General features: G+C 43.3%; 1 protein-coding gene across 1 annotated transcript in view; it reads left to right on the top strand.

Moving 5' to 3' along the window:
• The window catches only part of LOC133017819 (receptor-type tyrosine-protein phosphatase mu-like), a 171,993-nt gene that overhangs the window by 146,731 nt on the left and 2,024 nt on the right, over positions 1-23,238 (top strand). The window contains exons 25-32 of the mRNA XM_061084029.1: positions 12,316-12,413; positions 14,779-14,895; positions 15,652-15,806; positions 16,037-16,172; positions 18,306-18,455; positions 18,816-18,989; positions 20,264-20,395; positions 22,388-22,513. Of these exons, the coding sequence (XP_060940012.1) occupies positions 12,316-12,413; positions 14,779-14,895; positions 15,652-15,806; positions 16,037-16,172; positions 18,306-18,455; positions 18,816-18,989; positions 20,264-20,395; positions 22,388-22,513 (1,088 nt within the window). The remainder of the gene's footprint in view (positions 1-12,315; positions 12,414-14,778; positions 14,896-15,651; positions 15,807-16,036; positions 16,173-18,305; positions 18,456-18,815; positions 18,990-20,263; positions 20,396-22,387; positions 22,514-23,238) is intronic.

Here is a 23,238-nt window from a genome sequence, read left to right as displayed (position 1 = left end):
CGTTTGGAACTAAACCTTTATTATTTCAGTGGGCCTGATGTTCTGAGAATCCGGAGTGCTCACTGAGGTGGGCTAAAGAACCGACTGGGACAGGCAAGCAGTTTCATTCTGGTAAAGTATAATTCTTGTTTTTAGATCTTTTAAGGAAAAAGGTCCAAAGAAATTCACTCATTCAGGGAAGTGAGTTACGGACGCGTATATACTAAGGAGGTCTTAGAGACCGGTATAGGATTCACAATAAGCTTAATAGGTTAAGATTCTTTTCAAAAAAAGATCAAAATGTTAAACAGGGTTTAGCGAAAGAGTTTAATGCTAAATTACTTTAATATTGGGCGCTGCGGCATGCTCATAGTTATTGTAAACAAGCAGAAGAGTAGAATATAAATATATAATAGTATTATTATTTTGAAATGGAGGAAAAGCTGTGACAGAGAGACCTAGGCCAGGTCTGTATCGTCTCAGCATAATAATCTGTTTGAAAATCTGATAAATTCCCATACATTTTATACCTGCATGTGTCTTGTTTAAGAGAAATGTGAAATTAAGTTTTCTCTAAGGCGATTTGATTCATGCAGAGTTTTAGAATTGTATTAGAGGAATTAAAATTAAAACTTAGTAATTACAAGAGGTGATTACAGTGGCAATATTATAACTGAAGGGGTTTTTCTCATTGTCTCTTAAAAAGTGTTTTGAAGGTGAAAGGTTACTATCAACGTTACACAAATGTTGATGATTTGATACAAGTAACATGCATGATTTGATGAGACTAATCTGAGAATTACAGCTGAAAAAGAAAAAGTGAGGAGTGAGTGAGAGAGGATTTCTTGGAATTCTCAACACTGGAATAAGGTGAGTATAATTTCAATCATATTTGGGATATATGTGTAAGTTTTAAAGGCTTATATCAAAAGAAAAAGAAAAAGATTCAGATCAATCTTAAAACGAATTTGAAAATAGACGTTTTTTAAGAAATAGGAAAATAATTGGCTTTAGAAATTAATTCTGAAACATTAGGGTCTTTTCCATATCAGTAGAACTTAAATTCCCAAAAGATTCGTATTCTACTGAATAAATCAGAGTTTAAATTGATAAACAACCATTACAGAGATGAATTTACCACAGATTTCTTCTCCTACAGTTCAAGATATGGTTCTGAAGTATGGTCATTATAGTGTTACACAGTTTGGCTTGTGGGTAAAAAACTATGATTTTCCAAACACAGGGAACATAACTTTAAATCAGTTGAAGCAACTTAAGATCAAATTGCTCATTGAACAAGAACGAAGCAAAGAAGCAACAAGAGGGAGAGATGTGGAGCTATTTGTGCCAGACTGGAGAGCATTTGAGTGTTGGTTGACTGAAGTCAACATAAGAGACAGTATACAGAAGGAAGTAACCGAAATAATCTCCAGGTATCAGTCTCTCCAAATAGGTTCTGATCTGGATACATTTCCACTGAGAGGGAGATCATGGAGACAGAGCAGCCATCAAGAGCAGACCATGATGGAGAGAGAGAAGTTCAACAAAACTTCAATATCGTAAGAACACAGCTGCAGACACCATGTGAATTAATGTTACACATAAAGCATATGGTTAACATTATTATAGTTAAATTAGAAATCAATAAAACTAATTGCTAAAAACACACAAATTAAATCTATTTTTAGGTTCAGGAACTAAAAGCACCAGTAAATATGTGTGAATAGTGTGATATTACTTTTAGAATGAATGTTATATAGCTCATAATGATAGAAAAACATATGCAAAAGTTGTAGATAGATCCATTTTTATCATTGGGGTTTAATAATGTGGTTAGAGGCTAAATGCAAGACAAACATTTATCTCTGTTGTCACTTTACTGCTGGGTAAAATTTAGGGGGAAGATAGAATAGTATGCTAAATTTTAAAACAGCAGGGCAGTAGTGGAAGACAGAGTTGAATAACATCTGCATTTATTTAAACGAGAAAGGGGGATCTGACACAAGCGTATCAATGGATGATCCGAGACAAATTTCTCACCTCTAAATTAACATCCTCTTGCAAAGAGCAAGGGGAGAGATCAAATTAGAGCACAAATGGTATTTACTTAGATTTATCTAAACACTTGGTAAGACAAATTTAGTTTTAAAGGTTATATAGTAAGTAAATTAAGGATAAAATAAGTTTGGTTGCATTTAGAATAAGTAAATACGGTGTTGTCTCAGTAGTTTTTGATAGATACATTGGCTATAAGAAAAGAAAATACATTTAATCAAATTAAAAGATTTTAAAAGGAAGGTTTAAAGTTAATCGCAAACGATTTTCTTTCATGCTAAATCACATTGGGGTTTCTGAACACATTTCTGCATGAAAATGTATTTCTTTGATGTAATTGATTGACATTTTCAGTTTGTTGTAAACATTATTGATTTTTCTGAGTTGATAACAGGTACTATCACGTTTGTGAAACGGACACATATATGATTTTGGTCTGATCAGAAGAGCAGACGCAATAGAAAAGAATATCTGAAATCTTCTTGTGGAATATGAGTAATCTTTTGTTTAAACAGAAAAACTTTTTCCTTTAGGGGAAAAGCAACAGATGCAAAGTTTCAAGCAAGTCTCAGAGCAATGGCAGCTTCTGAGAGAACAGAATAATGTGATATGTGTGATACTTTGAAATAAGACTTTACTAGTGTCATATGCTGTAACAATGATATTTGCTGGAGAAAATAACGTTCACTTTTCAACAGCTAGGAGGTTCAGCTATGATACAGTATTGTTTTGGATGATAGACATTACTATTTACAAATAGAAAGTTTTTAACTAGGAAATTCTTAACTTTATCAGTAGAGCAGATTTAAATGGTTAACAGCTGATTACTGTGAAACTGAAGTGTTTGATGACAGGTTTTCAGCATCACAGTGTGATAACGAATGACAGAGGGGTTTTACGACTCTGTTTGAAACAAAGGAAAACCGTCCCCATCATTACATGCATGGACCAAAGAGATGCAAATATGCTAGTGGCGAGAGTGTCAAGATTTACACTGATAGCTTGTTTGCATGGGGGTTCTGCATGTGATTTGGGCTGAAGAAGACATTCATGAGATTGACTTCACACCATTGTCTTGCCTTGACTGTGTTACTGGTTGCAAACAGTATGCAGTCTGTAGAGGACATGGAAGGCATTTGAATGATTCTTAACACTGACATTTAATGTGGGTTACAGGAGCGGTTAGCAAGACTACATCGAACTAAATTTTTTTTAGAATGCAGATTTAGGTTTATTAGTTTAGGAATTACGTAGTCTTGATAGACTGTGTTTTGTTTGGTGGTCGATGGACTTTTGATGTGGGATATGGATGATTTTGTTCAACCTGTGTACGTTTTCTCATTAGGTTGGATTGACACATGACTGGAGTCAGTGTGTCAAGAGAGAGGAGTAACATATGCTGGATATAGATGAATTGGGTTATTGGGTGTACACAAGAAACACTCTAAATAATATTCAATAAAACTTTTTTAACAGAGTTATGTAATTTGAGTTACAAATAAAATAAGGACATCCAGATTCTACAAGATTGACATCCACCTCAAAACAAACGGTTTAATCATTTATAGAGAGGTTTAATAAAGATTAAGTTAAATAAAGTAGGTTAGGGAAATAAATAAATACTGTTTTGTTTTATGACATGATTTCTATGCAAGCAGAAGTGTTTCCCAAACATCTAAACAGGATTCTCCAGCGGTGAAACAGATACTGTTCGGAGAACTCATTCCATGATGGAAGATTTCAAAAGGATGTCCGCTGACAAGGGTAACATATTCATAAGTATAGCTTTATGGATACTGGTGAGTATGAGTATCAACACAAGGCAACATCATGCCACATCCCGCCAGGGATGGGACAGTGGAGAGAGAAGGAAGTAAAAAACAAACATAACAAACACATTGAAAAACACATTGAAAAACAAACTGGTAGATATTGTTTTAAACTGTTTCCTGTACTCTTTAAAATCCACAGGCAGACGAGGAGATTCTATCTAAATCCATGGAGAGAGGACTGCGTGACCTGAAACCAGGAGACTGGATTGTGCTTAAGGACGTGCGGATGGAATAAGAAGACGGCGTCGATGGAACGAGTGCAAGCCAAATGCCTCTCAACACAGATGACAGGAAGGTCGCAGAGGTCAACCTGGAGATGAGGGCCAACGCAGGAGGATTTCCAGAGCCAGGGGTGGATCTACAGGACGGGAAGTGCTTTGTGCCAGTGTGTGAGCTTCAGTCTGAAATTTTTAGGTGTTGCAAGGAGAGTCAACACATTTGAAGAGCTACACGCTGAACACAACCGCACCAACAGGAGATCAGCAACACATGATTATACGACTGAGAAGCATTCAAGGGAAAAGAGATGGTTTCCCTGCTCACGAATGCTTGGCAGGAACAACATCAAATTTCTGATCATCAAAGTCAGAGCATACAAGATGTCTCTGAAACAAGATGTTCTTCAACAAGGAGGTGTTCGACACACGATCAGGACGAAGTGTGGCACCAATACAGTGAACATTTTGATAATATGATGATCATCATGTTAATAATTGTAAAATACGTTATTGAAGTTTGTAGAAACTGATCATTTTCAATTGTGTAACTCTGTTGTATTGTTTTTGCACTAAGACTAGTGTTACTTCTTTAATTCACATATCCTGGAAAATTCCCAATCTAAATGATGAGATGTTATAAAGATTTTGATCCCAGATGGATAAACAGGGAGGAATTGTGATGGGAATTTTGTATTTAGACATGTTCAAATGTAACAGATTACATTTATATAGAGAGAAGTTTACTGAAAGATGTATTTCTGTGTTTAAGACTCATAGTCAGAGTTTAGCTCAAGTTAACACTATGCATAATACTCTTGAAGGGCCTATAGACGTGGCCTTCTCAGTCTAGTGTGAACAAAAGGTTTCTCAACAGGGGCCAATTAAGTCTTCTGCAGCAGGGAGCTTCAAAGGCTAATAGGTGTGACCTGCAGAGACAGGAGATCTCTGAGAAACTCACAGGGTCTGGAACAAGATGCGTTTAGCATCTTGTTCAAACTTCAAAGAGACCGCCAGAGACCAATGTCTGGTCTTCCTGTGACGACATGGAGAGAAGCTGATTGGACAAATGTATTTTACTGTGGAGAGGAGGGATCTGATTGTATAAATGGAGTGTACTTTTGAGAGCTCATCGCCATTGCCCTCATATCTGTCACCGTGATGTTTGAGCTCTGTGCCATTGAGGTCAAGTCTGTTGTCGTGACTTGACCTTTGTAAACCGTCCGCAGACGGTTTGAATTAAACATCCAGAATTGATAATTGCTTGTTGTGTCATGATATGTAATAATTTTTCCATTACATATTACATTTAAAAAGTATGCATATGGAGATCAGCAGTCGGAGAAACGGTGCAAACACACACACACACACACACACACACACACACACACACACACACACACCCTCTTGGAGATGAAAAGCTCAAGAAGCCAAACATGTTTCCATTCAAGTTAATTAGCCCCTGCTTCCTCATTCAGCTCGCATAATAAGTCCTTGCTCTCCATCGACTGTATCGCCAGTGTGATAAGGCTTTTCAGTGTGTAGAGCACAAGTGTGTGTGTGTGTGTGCAAACATCTGTATTCTCTGGGAGAGCAGGCCCTTTTATAATTCATCATCAGCTCCGGCAGACTGACAGGAAGGAAGGCTCACTCTGCTGACACCAAGGCAAAGAGCAGCCCCGAGATGAGAGCAGCTCCAGACACAGACCTGTCTCTCTCAGTCAGACAAACTGCATAGCCGAGCACCTGAAAAGAGCACCTGGGCATTGGCACCGCTGCTGGAAGTGAGGAAGTAGTCTGTTCTCTCTCTTTCTATCTCTCTCTCCCCCTCCTCCCTCCCTCCCTCCTCCCTCCCTCCACCTGGTAAAGTTTTTCAGTGAGTGACACTTTCCACTCCAAGTCCACGGGGACCACCGGGTGGCTCAGAAAATGATGAGACCCTGCAATAGTGCTGGATAAGCTAAAAAGAAAAAATCATAAATTGGCGGTTGAGGGTGTGCTTAGCATGGCAGGCGCGTGGGACGGCTTCTCTCTTACTCTATAAACTACAATGACACTCATTAGTTTGGGGTTTATTGACGAGTCCCTTTGCTCTGTCAAGGTGAGGCTGGCAGGTAGAGCAGCTGTCACTCCATAAAAGCCTCATCACCCAGAGCTCTGCTCGTCATTATGTAGGTCATTCTCTCATCCAGGACTTTTTTATTTATTTTTTTCTCCCTACTGCAGCGATACAACAACTGAGTAATTCACCGACGCTAGCAGCAGCTCACCTACTTAGCAGATTGAGAGCGTGCACGTGGCGCCGGGCCCTCTGACTCCGCCCCTCCGTCCATTTTAATGTCCTGCGGATTGTTTGAATACCGATCAGACTCGAGCTGTTTTTTACGCCGCCGGAGACGGTGAATTACGCCGACGCCGCGGTGCAAACGGCTCCGATAAGTCCCAGCGTCCTCCTGGTGATGTGGGAAATATTCATGATGCAGGAAAGGGCTCAATTTCATCAAGCTTCCCCCTCCAGCCCTCTCCACCCTTCCCTCCTCCTCCTCCTCTTTCACAAGTGGCAAATGTCACCACTAGCGCCAAACTTTTATTATTTACAGGTTAACATCTCAAACCCCAGCGGGGACTGATGGAGGGAGGCGGGGGTGGCGGATAGAAGGAGAAGGAGCAAATCAATGATAAGTGAGTGTACATTATGCCACAGTCTGCCGCATGTAATATTAATGTGCGAGAGGGGAACACAGGCAGTGTTTGTCTGCAGAGTGTGTACGCTCTCACGTACCTGGCTGAGGGAATTCTGCAGCTGTCACACTCCTCTCTGCTGAAGGAGGAACAGGCCCGGTCCCAAAACGCAGCGTTTGGCTGCAGCAGCATTAGCTCTCTGACAGCTGGAAGTGAGGCTCCGACTGGTTCTCTTCTTCCTCTGTGAAGTGCCTCCTCCAAACTTCCTCAACTAGGCTCCAGGCACGTCGCTCGGGAAACGCTGCTCCCACCTTGTAGCTCCACCAGTGAGCTCTGCAGCCGACTCCTCTCCGGTCGCCACAGACGGTGAAGCAATCACTCAGCTAGGCTCTGTGTAAAGATGGGTAATGACTCGGTTTCAAGCAGGTTTTCAGTCTATACATGTGTTGGTTTGTGAGGAGGTTATGTTTTCAATGGTTTTCAGAGGATGCAGTCTGGGTCAAGGAAGAAGCCTTTGCATTTTGGGGCCGATCCTGGAATTTATTTCTCATTTTCTTTTACATTGTGATATATATAAATTTCCTTGATCTTGATTAAAGAAATCAGTTGTATTTAGGAGACTGATGTGCTATTTGGTGCAGATTCAAACATAAATCTGGTTTTATTAGGGCCCGAGCACTGATCAAAGGTCAGGTGAGGCCATATTGAAATTGTAAGGATTATTATTATAATTATTATTATTATTATTCAGGCAAATTAATTGGCTTTTTGAGGGCTTTAACATGCCCAAATTCTTACCAAAATTTGCAGAAAGTTAGAAAGTGGTGAAAATTTACGTATTCTGAAGGAATTTTCAATGGGCGTCGCAAAATGGCTCAACGGTGCCCCCCGAGACCCCTGGAACGTGTTCACATTGACCGGTCTTCACAAAAATCGATATACAGGTGTATTTGAATTTAAATCTGGTTGCATAAGGGAACTTTTAGGCCTTGGCATTCTAGTTTCTCTTTGTTAGTAACATATTACTTCTTCTTTAACTTTTCTAAAGAAATCTACAAATATTACTTGAAGTAAATCCAAAGGTCAGAATCAAACCCCTTTGCTTCACATCTTCCCCTCTATCTCTCCCCTGTCCCGCTCAGCCCATCCCGACACTAAAGGCATGAAATCCCCCCAAAAGTGTCTTTGTAAATCAAACGTAAGTTAGACTTTTCCAAAATCATGAAAACCAGATCTTCAAATGCCTGCTGCAGTTTCAATAGCAGTAGTTTCCAAGTGGCTTCCGCAGCATCCTCCATGGTCCCTGTCGTCAGAAAACTTGGAGACGTTGAGGAAAGGATCATGATCACAATTAAAAGAAATCCATTGTGCCTGTTGGCAGGAGCCTGGATGAGAACAGATGTCCCCAATGTCAAAGTCGCACACTCTGCTCACCCAACCAGCCCTTATGTCCTCAATAAGTTTTATGGCGCCATTACAACATTATACTACTTCCTGAAAGTCATTATTTACACGACCACACACAGAGGACGCTTGTTTCAAGAGTTGGAACAAACAATGAGGAGCATTGTTTGTTTTGAGTGGGCTTCCATTACTGCCAACGTGGCAAACCCACTGGGATGTCACTTACTGGTTTGTGACCTGTCGTTTTAAAGCCTCGAGCTGAGACGTAACCATATATGGAGGAGCAGGGGGTGGAGCCTGACACCTACACCCATTGGACAATACTAGCTGTCAATCACATGGTATCCACACCTTAAAGCATACAATGATTTATCGTCTATTTGACGCAAAGTGGGATCATAATTTACTAAATTACCATAAACTTCTTCAGATCTGACGTAATCAATTGAGTGACTTCTGCAGAAGTCTGAGAAAATGACACTACTTGTCAGTGGAGTCGCCGTCTGCTGGTCATTTGAGAGAATGCAGGTATCAGGCATTTCCTCATTGGCTCTACTTCGGAATCTACATTCATTTTTAATACACACACTTTGTTTACTACTTATTAACGGCAGTGGGGGTGAGTGTCAACTTTTGGGTCCACAGAGAGTAGATTCCAAACTTATCTTTAACTTATTATCGACCTCCTTCTGTCACCAAACGTTCCAGCTGAACTCTAGAAGCGCTAGAACAGTTTGTGGCCAAGCTGTCTTTGTTCCGAGCCCCAGATTCACCAGCAGCCGCTCTCACTTCCTCTGCAGTGTCCTCAGGTTCAGAGCTGCCCCGGCACCTCCTCCTCACCTAGTCTCCGTCTCTGCCTGCATACGGAACCGTAACTTGGCCGACTGAAGCCTGGCACGAGCCTCCCATTGGATGATTTACCATACAATGCCAAGTGTTATTGTGTTACTGAAGTCCTACACACCAGCTGTCCTGCTTCTCAGTCTCCCTCTCCCAAACTTCTCAGCAGTGTGCATCCGTCCTCGGGGACGAGTGTGGGAGGCAGCAGCGTGGGCGGCTCAATCAGGTTGGGTAGTGACGGGAGAGAATGGAAGTGACTGGATTTGGAGCTCGAGGTCCTGCAGTTAGAAATCGAGACAAAGCAGCAGCACATGCGACGCAGAGCAAGTGAGGGGAAAACAAATGGAAGATACTGACGAGATTCGTTCCAATTTTCTAGAGATCCAATTGTAAAAATACAACTATTCTGCCTTGCAGTTAGAGAAGTGCGTGAACAGGCTGCCAGCCGCCGTGGAAACACGATAGTAGTTTTTTCTCTCTCTGAGCCGAAAGTCTCCTGAATTTAATTGCAAGAGTTGCTGAGAAGTAGAAGTGATTCAAACTCACGCACGAGGCTCGACTTGAGCACAATTAGAGGCGAGACAGTCGAAGAGTGTTTATGCACTGCAGAGAGCAGATCAAACATGGCTTGATCAGTCAAGTGAATAAAATGTTGATGACACTTTATTGATGCCCTGAGGGAAATCAGCCTGTTGCCAACGAGGAGCACAAACACGCAGCAATAGCAAAGGATGCAAAAGGCCACGGCAACTGGTGTCTTCATATCATCAAACATATAAATAAATATGCAATTAACAGGTTGATCGGTCACAGGAAATGTTCACGCAGCTCCTCAAAGATAAATCACTTCTTCTGCAGTCGTGATGTCCCTAACCCTAATGTGGTCGTTACAGAGTTATGGATTATTTACAGCACATGTGTGTGTGTGGTCCAGGTATTGGCCGACATGTTTCCTTATGGAGGCTAAAAGCAGGATCTCTTGATATTTTTTATAGTTAAGGTTAAGTATAGGTTAAGACACATTAAGGGGACTTCTCTCCCTAATGGGGACAAAAAGCCCAAATAAGATAAATCATTAAAGTTTAGGGCAAGTTTCAAGGTTTGGGTTATAGTATTTTAATTATTTTAATTATTTTAATTTTAATTATTTTAATTATTTTAATTATTTTAATTATTTTACATTAATAATTTTATTTGTATTACTTGCACTTTGATGCATTACGTTTTACTGTCCTTTTGTTGTACAATTACACCTGCCACGAAGAAGAAGAAGAAGTTGCTGGAGCCAGATCTATTCAAATATTAGTATTATATGTTAAAATCCGTGGTGTAAATTGATGGTTTTTAAATGCACTGGTGTTGGATCGGTACTCGAATCAGCACAGTTACAGTGAGGAGTGTTGGGTTCTAGCGTCCGGGCTGTTGACTGCATGATTGTGACTGGATGTCAGCGGCCACAGAGCTGAATGAGCCGGTGATTGTGAAGCACGTTTCAAAGAGCTGGAGCCAATCAGCTCGCACGAGGCCGACTTCGGGGCACTGATTGTAGTTTTGATATAACATCACAACTACACTTCTGATTCTCTAAAGTTCAACAGCTTTCATAATCATATTCCCGATGAACAAATGTCACATTATGTCCTTGAGTCGGAGGTGGAGCCCGGTATTGTTCCTGTTGACCTACCGTGTGAAGTCTTTGTGAGGCACTCAACCCGGTTTGGAGTTGTGAGGATTTAGTAATGTTCCGTGGCGAATTCTTTTTACAACGGGGGCTTTGTGGTGAAGGCACACAACAAAAAACTGTGATCGCATCATGTCTGGTTCGATTTCAACAACTCGTCTCACGCTGCATCTCCACCTCAAACCTCTACACTATCTCACAGAAACAGAAATGCCCCCGAAAAAAACGGCGGAGAAATCAACTGTTCAGGGGAAAATCTTTGTGAGGGAGCGACACATTTCCTTAAAGGTAGAAATCTAAGTGTTGAATTGCGAATAGGCTAAGAAACTAAATGTAAAGAGCAGTTGTAGAAATGGTGAAACGAATAAAAAGTGGAGTGTGTAGCCGTGACCTGTCTCTGGGGCCAAAAGGTTCTTGAATTAATTTGTGCATTTATTCATAAACGACAAGGGACTGAAACACTAATCGTTTCCGTCTGCGCCGCGTTGCGTTGCAGCTCGTGTCCCCATGTGTGTGTCTGCATAATTTGTGATGTCTCCAGGTAATCTGGACCAACACAGGAGAATGCACAACTGCAGAGATTTGCATTTACTAATTAATTTGTCAGAAGCAATCTTTTTTTTCTGTCTCTCTCTCTCTCTCTCTTGGTTCTTGATTAAAACTAATATTAATATTTTTAATTAACCAGAATAATAATTAAATTCCAATCAATCCACAATTATTGCTCGGTGAAGTTTTAAATATTGGAGGCATCGAGTGGCCCTCGGCTCATCTGCTGCTTGACGTTCACCCGACACGTTTGGGTTCGGTTCGGTGGGAAGGGTTGGTGATGAGCAGATGAGGTGAAGTGGTAATTACTCTGAGCTCTGACACACACACACACACACACACACACACACACACACACACACACACAGGCTCCGGCTCTCACCTCACCTCCGCGTTTGTGATTAATTTGTACTCCTGTTTTCATTTCCATCTGTGTTTAAGCTCTCTGCTGTGGAGTAAGCACTCTGCGATGAATCGGTCGTGGAGAGAGAGCCCTATAAATAAATCTGACTTGGCGTGTTTTTCGCTGCTCGATCCGAGGAGTGGAAATTGCTCTGTAAACTGCATTGTTGCCGTAATACCTCCAAATCCCCTGTGTTTTTATTATGTGTGAGCTGATCTGACTGTTAGTCTGCCTCTGTAAACAGAAAAGGAAGCTTTATTGGCATGATAAAGAAAATGTTGTCACTGTAAAGTAGATTAAAGTGTCCATGTTAGGCTTTTGGGGGTTTTTCTCTTTACTTTTGTGCTGATATGCTGGGAATAAGAATTAGTATTCAGCCGATTGCTATTTTTGTTTTCGTAATTAACCTGTATAATAAACATATTTGTAACACATTTAAAACCCTTAATACAGGAGGGTTTAGTTTAGAGAGAAAATTACATATTGTATGTTTTTGGATCATAGTTGTGTTGTAGTCTAAGCTTCTAACGCAAAGAATCCTGAAATGTTATGTCCAAATTTATAGCTCGACTTCAGCAGAGTGCAAACCTTCTTCAATGTCTCTCTCTCTCTCTCTCTCTCTCTCTCTCTCTCTCTCTCTCTCTCTCTCTCTCTCTCTCTCTCTCTCTCTTAAAGGGCCCATGCAGGAGACGGTGTTTGACTTCTGGAGGATGGTCTGGCAGGAGAACACGGCAGCCATCGTCATGGTGACCAACCTGGTGGAAGTGGGCAGGGTGGGTGTTAAATACGTGTTCATCACAGCCGCAGATCTCAAATGAGATTACCTTGCCCCCAGTGGACTGACGCTCTGATTGTATCTCAAGGCAAACGGAGCCATCTTTTTTTTAAATGTGCGTGTCTTTGAACATCAGTGCCCGTGTGTGTGTGTGTGTGTGTCTGTGTGTGAGTGGGACTTAGTGAGGCGTGGATCTCGCATGCCGCCAGCTCTTTTTCCATCTATCTGATCAGTGAGAAGAGAGGAGAAACTGATTGATGGCCTTCATTACCAGAGAGGCATCCAGGCGACTGACTACTGTTTCATCTGAGTGGCTCTATAACAGCAGATTACACCCGACTGTAGCCACCAGCTCCAACCAGCAGAAACATCTCTTAATGTTGTGCTCATTGGGAGAAAAGGGGGGAGTGTTATTGAGTGGTGTGGACGCTTCATAATGATCAAACTAATGGTGGAGTCTTGACTTTTTCCTTTTTTTCTGGGGCTCTCGCTCCAGCGTGTGGCCTGAGAATCCCGCCGCCCTACTTCAGTCGCAATTTGTTCCACTTAGCTCCCAGTGTAGTTCCTCCTGGTGAGGTTATAATCAAGAGAAAATGAAGGTTTTAACATACAGTGTAATGCTCTTACCGCCGGGGGATTTTCTCTTAAGAATTTTAAACACACTCTCGCCCGAAAGCCCCTTAAACCGCCGGCGCACACCTTGATTTCGCTGATGTGCCTTTTTTTTTTGGTGGGGCTTAAACGTAGCAGAGCTGATAATGATTCATGGGCCCATCTCTAGGTAGCTCATTAGGCCGTTCCTCTCCAGTAGCCGAGCCCGGCCCGCCCCACACCTTCTCCACACCTGCTTAGCTGCGGTGCCGTCCCCGGCGGGCCCCGGGGCCCCCGAACCGTCTGTTATATGATCCTTGTCCAATGGCGGGCGGTAGGCACAGTTGGTCACAGTGGTGGCGGCTCCACAGAGGGCCTCATAAAACCGCTCCGCCACATCACAGTGGGCCATCTGCTCGGCACAGTTGCTGATGAACTCTGGGAAATCCTGGCACACGCGCAGGTACGCACACACGGGCGCCGTCCTGCTGGTTCCCGCTCACAGGGGCGGCGCCAGGCTCACTTTGATGTATGAGAGGTTTGGTTTGGAAAGGTGTGTGTGAGCTGATGTGTGTGTGTGAGCTGATGCGTGTGTGTGTGTGTGATGAGGTGATGCGCTTCCGTATATTTTATCCGAAAGAGCAGGTGAGTTCAAGAGGCTCTCAGAGTATCCACAACGCAAAAGAACATCTGTATATATATATACGCCGGCATAATTCGGCCCAAAGGCTAATTCCCCCGAAACCCGGCTCCTGATTCCGAGCGATCTAATAAGGTAATGGCTTTTGCCTAATTCAATCTGGCTGGAAGCGGACGCTGGATTTGTGATTGTCATCGGGGATTAGTCATCGGGGGGTGTCGGAGAGAGGGACCTGAAAGTCCCCCCCACCACCACCCCACCCTCTTCTCTCTGTGTCATTCCACAAACCAAAAATCTCATTTCATTCCTAATCAGCGCCGAGACTCCAGAAATGAAAATTGAATCTAGTCGTGGCTGATGTCGCGCGTAGCCCTCATAAAAAATTATCATTCTCTGATAAACCTCCAAGATCTCCGTCTCATTTAAAGCCCCGGCTCCCCCAGTATCAACAGTTTAATTGGACTGGGGGGGGGGGGTAGGTAAGGGGGGAGTGGGGTAATTTTGCACTCTTATGACACCTAATACAAGTAATATTTTCAGTGGGGTGTTTTAGATTCCTGCTGGGAAATCTGCTTTCAACAGCTCAGGGTTCATTATTTCACATTGTCATTAGATCGTCGTTATATCTCCCTCATCCAATGCTAGTGCTCTTTTTTTTATTTTTTTATGATTTGCCCTATTTCTCTGCACTGGTAGTCAAAAAAAAATTTTAAGGGGGAGAAATCTCACACCCCCTCTGTGTCTAATCTGCTTTGTTGCCGGTGTCTTTTACAGTCTACCTTTACACTCATTTTCACATTATCGACGTGAGAATGAAAAAGCAATAATGTGCGAATGAGCTCTCCGTCGATATATGAGATTCTCATTTACAGCAGATCCTTGACCGCGGGCCGAAACTAATACGAAGCAAATCTCATCTTGACTTGAAAGAAATGCTCCAGAAAGTGAAATATCAGGTGGCAAATGGGAGATAACGTTATGTGACTATTATCTTTTATCGAAGGGGAGAAAAAAATGGCCTCAGAAGTTGCAGACACTCAAATACTTTGTGTGAGTGTGCAGCAAGATAAATTGCATAAATACATTGTGGTTAACATAAAGAATGTGTGCATTTGGCTTTTGTCGCTCTCAGGTGAAGTGCTGCAAGTACTGGCCCGATGACACTGAGATCTACCGGGACATCAAGGTGACGCTGATAGAGACCGAGCTGCTGTCGGAGTACGTCATCAGGACCTTCGCTGTGGAGAAGGTAAAGTTTCTCACCTTTTTCACAAAGAGACTTCTAACAGCGTTCATCAGACGATCGGTTCTCGACCTTTGACAGAGCTGAGCCGGGGTCATGTGCTCGTCAGGAGGCTGAGTTTGGTCGTTAAGTGGTTGAAAAGAGGGTCGTCTTTAAACGTTTATATAATGTCACTTGAATAAAAGTTCTGCTCTAGATGAACTTTATTACAAATAGCTTATCAGGGTCATGATAATATGACTAAGGCTCCCTCGATTGGTGTTTTTTAAAGGATGTATTATGCATTTTCAGTTTTGTCTTTATTGTCGTATAGTTTTGTATGTAAGTTCAGCAAAATTGTGTAATCTAGGTCAAAATCACATTTTCAGTGTGATACCTCCACTGGTAATTCCCCAAAGCAACAAGTTTATTCTGTGAACCCACTTTCAGAATAATCTTGATTCCCAACTTCCACAAACTTCAGGAACTTTGATTTATATGTTAAATACATAGTGTCCAAATAATAGATGTAACAGCCTGTGTCCGTGGTAGGACTGAGAGGTGCAATGTGGGTAAAGAGAAAAGTCCACGTCACTCGTTTGCTCTAAGATAACAGAACCTCTGCTCAAACCCCATCTTGGTTTTGTCCATGAAGTGTGTGTTTGTATTTAATCCAACTCTGTGTTTGCCTTGAAACGACCCCTCGTGTCATGTGTACACTGAGTAACCTCTGTCTTCTCACCACATCTCTGCCCCCCCCCCCCCCCCCGCCCTGTTCCTCAGAGAGGAGCTCACGAGATCCGGGAGATCCGACAGTTCCACTTCACGGGCTGGCCGGACCACGGCGTCCCCTACCACGCCACCGGGCTGCTGGGCTTCATCCGGAGGGTCAAGTCCAAGACCCTGACCAATGCTGGACCCATGGTGGTCCACTGCAGGTGAGCGTGTGCACTGGGATGATCACTGCCTAACCAGTTAATGTAGGATATGAGATCAAGTAAGGCTGCAGCAGTAAAATCTCCCAGTGAAAATCTTCTTATGTGCTTTTAATTACAAATTATATGAATAAACCTGTGAAATAGTAAACTATTAAAAACACATTAGTTTCTCAGCTGTACTTCGGAAGTTAAGTTGTCTCACTGAGAATGGTGTGTTTGTTGCTCCTCAGCGCCGGCGCCGGTCGGACCGGCTGCTTCATCGTCATCGACATCATGCTGGACATGGCGGAGCGAGAGGGCGTGGTGGATATCTACAACTGTGTGAGGGAGCTGCGCTCGCGGAGGGTCAACATGGTGCAGACTGAGGTACGGTGAATCTGGTGCCAGAGCCGGGCCGGTCCACTGAGACCGCTGGAGGACACACAGAGGAGTGGGGGGGGGAGTGGGGGGGTGCAGTTTGACAGGCTGCTGCCGTCCAACCTGGATTAACTAGAATCTCAGAGTAATTCTTAGCATAAGCCCCACTTCTCCTGTGCTCCTGAGCAAATGTTCAGAATTAAGAGTAAACAATGCAAAACTTATACTTAGTCCATCTGTAATTGTTGAGGAAAACAAATGATTATCTGTAAATTTATTAGATATTAATTTAGTTTTTGCAGCTTGAGTCAGTCCATAAAGGTTTTTAACAATTTTCCCAGTAACTGATGACTCATTATCTTTTAAAATGCAGCATAATTAGTTTAAATGTTTGCTGTCAGTCATTTTCTAAACTCATATACTTGTGTACTAATGACCACTGAGTATGTAATAATAACAACCTACTAATGACTTCTGAGTACTCATGCTATAATGATAATAATAATAATAATAATAATAATAATAATAATAATTTTGGAATGTCTGCTAAGTATCCCTGTACTAATTAGAGTGCTCCTCTACTAATTACTGAGTACTCTTGTACTAATTACTGAGTGCTCGTGTACTAATACAGTCATAACTACTTAGTAGTATTACCAACATGTTGACAGGTGTTGTGATCCTGACACAAGATGGTGACCAGTGTTTATATTTACAGCAGCGTCATTAACGGCCGCAGCACCCGTGTGGATTTTTATTGTACACGATGTCGTCGTCATATTTGCCACCTTTTACTTTTTTTATTTGATAATTTCTCATTTGCATTGACTGAAGTGCCCCTCCTCACGATTCCCCTGGGTGCTAAGCACACGCACTTGGCAGCACGCGCCATAATAAAAAGATTTAGAGGCTTGTAACTGACAGCATTTAGCTCATATTGATGGCTGAAAACATCCCTGGCTCATCCCGCAGCTTTACGCCAGCGTGGACCACCAACGGACTTTGTGCTGTTTTTGAACACTAGCCATCTGGAGGTGTCCATAGTCTCATTGAATGCATCATTTCCCCGTAATTCCCTTTAAATCACAAGCGTCATTGGACTTAATGGGCAAATGTTTCATCACTGACGTCCGAATTGGGATTTGAGGAACTGGAGACCAAATGTTGTTCACCCTGAGTCACTCTCCTCAAGTTCAGTGACCTTCAAAGTGTGTTTTCCCCCTCGCAGGTGTTCAGGCTCGTTGGCTCGGCTCCTTCCAGCCTGAGGCCAGACACTAGCTCTCCTCCGTGGTTTAATCTGTCCGAGGAAATGAAAAGCCTTGTTATTGTTTATGGTTTTATGAGCTCAGATCAGATCTATCAATCTGCAGATTGCGCCTATCTCTATCGCCGACCCGCTCTCCCAGCCCGGGCTAATCAAGCTCTCTGGTGAGCAGTTCACAATCTGCACCCAACTTAACAAATGGCAAAACATCTGTCTGTAAATCTTTAAATCAGTGACCCCTGTGCATGTGTGCGGATTTTGGTCCGAAGTGACAGGAGGGTGTCAGCTGAAAATGTCACTTCAGAAGAGATTTGCGTCAAGCCTGCAGCCGTGTCACCATCTCCACTGCTTGAGTGACTGATGCGAAGAGGAGGGAATGTGTCGCGACTTCCTGTTTCCCTCTGCAGGATGTTCAGGACAGCAGGGGTTGTTTTTTGTTTCTGAGATCTCCAACTCGCTCGTGCATCGATCGTGACGATAATCCAGATGAGATATAAACCTTGCTACACTCAGCGGGGTTTAATAGGGTCATAAAAAAAAAAACTGAAAAGGTCAAGGAATTGAAGAAAAAGCCTCTTTACCGGCCCGCTGAGTATTTTAAGGTTTTTAAAATGTCATGAAAATCTGGGGTTTTGTAAGAAAAGGAAATCAGCTCCGCACCAAAAAATGCAAAAATATGTAATGTAACCTTTGAACATAGACAATGACAAATATTAGTCACAGGAACCGCCTTAGGGGTAAAGAATAATCATGGTGAGGTTGAGGAAAGGTCAGTGAATTCCTGTGGAGGCACGCTGGCTCCTGTGTTTCCTGCTGCCGGCCGGGTGGTGAGAGGTCGAGTTCTGATGGATCCGCAATGAGGATGCTGTTTTTTGCAGGAGCAGTATGTCTTCATCCACGACGCCATCTTGGAGGCGTGCCTCTGCGGCGACACCACCATACCTGCCAGTCAGCTCCGCTCCGTCTACTACGACATGAACCGCCTGGACCCGCAGACCAACTCCAGCCCCATCAAGGAGGAGTTCAGGGTGAGAGGACACTAACAAACCTGTGTGTGTGTGTGAATCTGTCATTGTATTTGTCAGGTGCAGGATAAGTTCAAAACAGTGAACATGTTGTGTATCGATGAGTGGCACAGCCCCCCTCTGGGCCAATCAGCCGCAGCTATATCTCTTTAAATGTGTAATAGCAGCACCCCTCCTCGGACCAATCAGCGTCATGCCCCTGAGTGTCATCACAGTCGCATCAGGGGAGTCGCTAACGTAACTGATTAAAGAATTGCATTGTTAATTACCATATCGTGAGATAATTAGCACGCTCAACAGCAAAGTGCCCACCTTCTCGGTGTCGGTGTGACAGCCTGTAACTCTGCCTTTGCCTCCTCTCAGACGCTGAACATGGTGACGCCCACGCTGCGGGTGGAGGACTGCAGCATCGCCCTGCTGCCCCGGAACCACGAGAAGAACCGCTGCATGGACGTGCTGCCGCCGGACCGCTGCCTCCCCTTCCTCATCACCATCGACGGGGAGAGCTCCAACTACATCAACGCAGCGCTCATGGACGTAAGAGACACTTGCATCTCTTAAATGCATCACTTTTGAAATGATACTTTGTCTACTTGGCTATTTTCTGGGGTCAGCCCTATGTTCCTGCATTTCTAAGGATTTTTTTTTCACTGACAATTTTGAAAATTAGGCCCTATGTTCCTACAGCCCTATGTTCCCACATTTCTAGATTTTTCTGAAAATTAGGGTTAGGGTTAGCAGTTAGGGTTAGCTACCAGGCAGGGATAGAAATGTGGGAACTGTAGGAACATAGGGCCTAATTTTGTAATGAATATTAGAAATGTGGGATCATAGGTCTGTGGGAACATAGGTCTGTGGGAATATAGGTCTGTGGGAACATTGGGCTGTGGGAATATTGGGCTGTAGGAATATAGGGCTGTGGGAACATTGGGCTGTGGGAACATTGGGCTGTGGGAACATTGGGCTGTGGGAACATAGGGCTCCGGGAACATAGGGCTGTAGGAACATAGGGCTGTGGGAACATAGGGCTGTAGGAATATAGGTCTGTGGGAACATTGGGCTGTGGGAACATTGGGCTGTGGGAACATTGGGCTGTGGGAACATAGGGCTCCGGGAACATAGGGCTGTAGGAATATAGGGCTGTGGGAACATACGGCTGTGGGAACATAGCCATGCTCCTATTTCCTGTAGTGTTAATTGTAAACATGTAATGTGAGCGCAGGTCAGCAGGGGAGGGAGGAGACACAGCAGTGTGCTAGGTTGTGAAGCGCACACATCGGGCGAAAGCATTCACCGAATTAACCAACGTGACCACAACTAGGTCGCTTAGAGGTTATAAATGTCGGTTTCGGCACGTTTCCCGTAAACTTCCCAGCCCTCGTCACAATATCTAAATTGCACCACGAGACGACAGAAAATGCAACGTACGGCGATTTTCCAGTGACACATTTATTCAGGTGCGGCCCGGACAGAGGTCACCTTGACGACGCACGCGTGGTGTGATGGACTTTTTGGCTCTTGCCGGGATTGAGCAGGTGACCTCGGGATGCTCTCCGTTAACATAGGCTACGCTCGGGAGCCAGGAACCACATTAAAAGTGCAGCGTCCTAATAAAATCTCGCCAGACATGAAATCTCCATTAGAAAACAACACTCAGCGAGCGGGCGGGGTCAAAGGATGGAGGTCATTTAGGAAATGGTTCTAGGTTTATTTCAGGAGGTTATCAGCTTCCAAACTGTGCAATATGCATGTGCTGCCTTCAGGGGAAACATGTTTTTTTTAACTCTGCTTCTGTCTCTGTTTCCCTCCAGAGTTACAAGCAGCCCTCTGCGTTCATCGTGACCCAGCACCCGCTGCCCAACACAGTGAAGGACTTCTGGAGACTAGTGCTGGACTACCACTGCACTTCCATAGTCATGCTCAACGACGTTGACCCAGCCCAGGTAAACCCGACCTGATACGTGTGCACGTTCACTCCTACACAAACAACACACAACGATAATCCTCCGGGGATAATGCAAAGGGGTGCGCTGGCAAACAGACAACGCGGGGAAGCTTCCCTTTCATCAGGAGTGTGCGTCCGATGAAGTCACACAAACAGCGTGGGAACTGGATTCAGAGGGAGATTGCTTTCTCTTTGTTCGAGGGCGAAACCCGAGGATGCATCTGCAACCGCAAACACACACACACGTGTACAAGGAGCAGGTTTGAGAATGAGGCAGCTGCTGCTCAGTGGAAGAGGACTTGCCATGAAAGCACAGCGAGATGGAGAGACAGGCCTGGGGAAGAGACTCTCCGGGTTTCTCCGCCCCGAGGCTCTGTCATAACACCCGGGGATCAAAGCCTGAAGCCAGGCTGCTCTCCCCATCCAAATCCCCTTTCCCTCGGTGACTGGCTGAAAAGAAAAAGGCCTTTCATTCAATATTCTCACTGTAGCCAGCCAGCCAGCCAGCCAAGGAGAACAGCACAGGTGGGATGGGAGGAAGGCGGCGAGGCGTAGATGGAGGCGAGGGAGGTGGAGCTGTACCGGCATCAGCATCTTTGTTTTTGCATCTGTTTGTCAGGTTTTGACGCACTCTCAAAGGAAGCTGGAGGTTTTATCTTTAGGTGCCACACAGACTGGAGAAGTGTTTTTGTTTTTTTGGTGTATGAGGAAGAAGAAGAGAGAATATATTTGTTTGTCCATCTGTATGCATGCTCTCATCCCTGTTATTTACCGTCTTCCCAGGTAGTCTCCTTTTCTTCTTTCCTCCCTTGTTTGTTCACGACGGTGTGACACTGCATGTGTGTGTGTTTGTGTGAGTCGGTGCGGAATCTGTCCATCTGTGTGTGTGTTACTGTTTGTACACTTCCCAGTCGTCTGATTCAGAGCTATGTGAAGCTGGAGGTGTGCAGGTCTGCAGGTGCATGTTCTTAACTGGGCTTTCTCTCCCGAGGAGCGGAACTGGAGGAGATTTGGAAGCTTTCATGAGGTCGTCCCAGGAGTTTGTTTCTCCTTCTGAACTTTAAACACTGTTCCAGAGTTTGTTATAAACACAACTGCTTCCTTTGATCGTTATTATTATTTTCATTTTTTGCAATAATTCATCAATTTTAATGATTAAATCGTTTAAAAATGTTGGTAAATGTAGACAAATGGATACATTGTGAAACAACAATTAGACAAATTAGCTGAATGATATAAAAGTATCTGTAAGTGTAATTGAAATATTAAATATAGCTTGGGATGAATATAGAATTATACTAATAATAGTTAGTCATACAAAAGTAGTGTAAACGTGTTTGCTAAATGTCACAGAGAAATTCAAATTACTTTCAACTAGCTGATAAATGTCAATAGCTTTTGACAAATACTATCTTAAGCTAAAGTAAAGACTCTAGGTGAAAATAAAATTGCAAATAACGTGACTTTCAACTATTCATCAGACACTGGAAAGCGTGTCTAAGTGTGCGTCTGTGTGTGTTTGTGTGCGTGTGAGTCTGCGTGTGTGTTTTTCACTTGATCCGAACAATTAGCCGAGGTCTCTGAGGAATTTCTGTTTGATTTGTGGAACAAAGTGTCTGATGTTGAGGAGAAGCCTCTCGTCTGTGTTTGTAATGTTCCGTCTGTCAAAAACATCTTCCGGCTTCTTGTACCAATATTCTCCAGTGAAAGAGCAATTTGTCGTATTTAGGAGAGAAAGCTCATCACACTGAAGCAACTCACCTCATTCTGTCTGACTCTTGTTTCTTTGTGTTTTTATCCCCAAATCCAACATAATTCACACGTGTATAAACATTTGAAATCAATGTCAGGAAAGTTTCTGTTCCAAAACTAATGAATCATCTTTCTTTCTCTTTGTTTTTTTTGTGGTGTGTGTGTGTGTATGTGGCTGCATTTATCTGTCTGTGTGTGAATGTGTGTGTGTGTGTGTGTACGTGCCTCTTTTGTTTAGTTGTGCCCACAGTACTGGCCAGAAAACGGCGTCCACCGACATGGACCCATCCAGGTGGAGTTTGTCTCCGCCGACCTGGAGGAGGACATCATCAGCAGAATATTTCGGATCTACAACGCAGCGCGGGTATGTGACACACAGGAAGCTCTCTGTCCTGCTTCTTACTTAGAAAAATCCCTTTTTTTAAACACTAATAGAAAACTTGGGTTTAAGCTTTTATTGGTGTTTCCTTCTCGGTCAGATTGTTTAAACTCGAATCAATTTTAATAGAATCAAAGTATCTGACACTATCAGGGTTTCACAAGCAAAAAGCACAAATTAGAGAAGGATTAGGCGGAAGAAGAAAGACAGCATATGTTTTCTTTTGTTGTTGTTGATCCCATCGTCTTAATCATCCTGTGACCCCCTCACATTCATCCTGGGACCCCATGCGGAGGCCTGACCTCCTGGTTGGGAACCACTGCTCGAGATTAATCCACAAAACTGACATTTACTGGAACCACTGGAAATATCACCTATGGACATTGTTGACGATGTATCTCATGGATTATCCAGACAAATTTGAGTTTCTTATTCTGGAGCGAGAAGCTTCTAAACATTTTTATATTTCAATTCTGTGAGCGTTGCAATCCAAAATCAATACACCTGTTTTTTATTGGAGTGAAGGAACGAATCTCAGAGTAAATCCAAAAGAAACCCAATGTGTGTAGACACTGTTTCCTTAGCTACTCGACACATTCTTTAGCAACTGACCCCTTTAACTTCAAACTGGTCATCCTCACTGTGCGGACACGGTTCTGACCCGGGCCGGCGTCGCCTGCACTCACCTGCGTAAGCTCCTTACCTCCACT

This window comes from Limanda limanda, chromosome 13, assembly GCF_963576545.1.
Source record: "Limanda limanda chromosome 13, fLimLim1.1, whole genome shotgun sequence".
NCBI classification, from domain to species: Eukaryota; Metazoa; Chordata; class Actinopteri; order Pleuronectiformes; family Pleuronectidae; genus Limanda; species Limanda limanda.
This window is presented reverse-complemented; position numbering and strand designations above follow the sequence as displayed.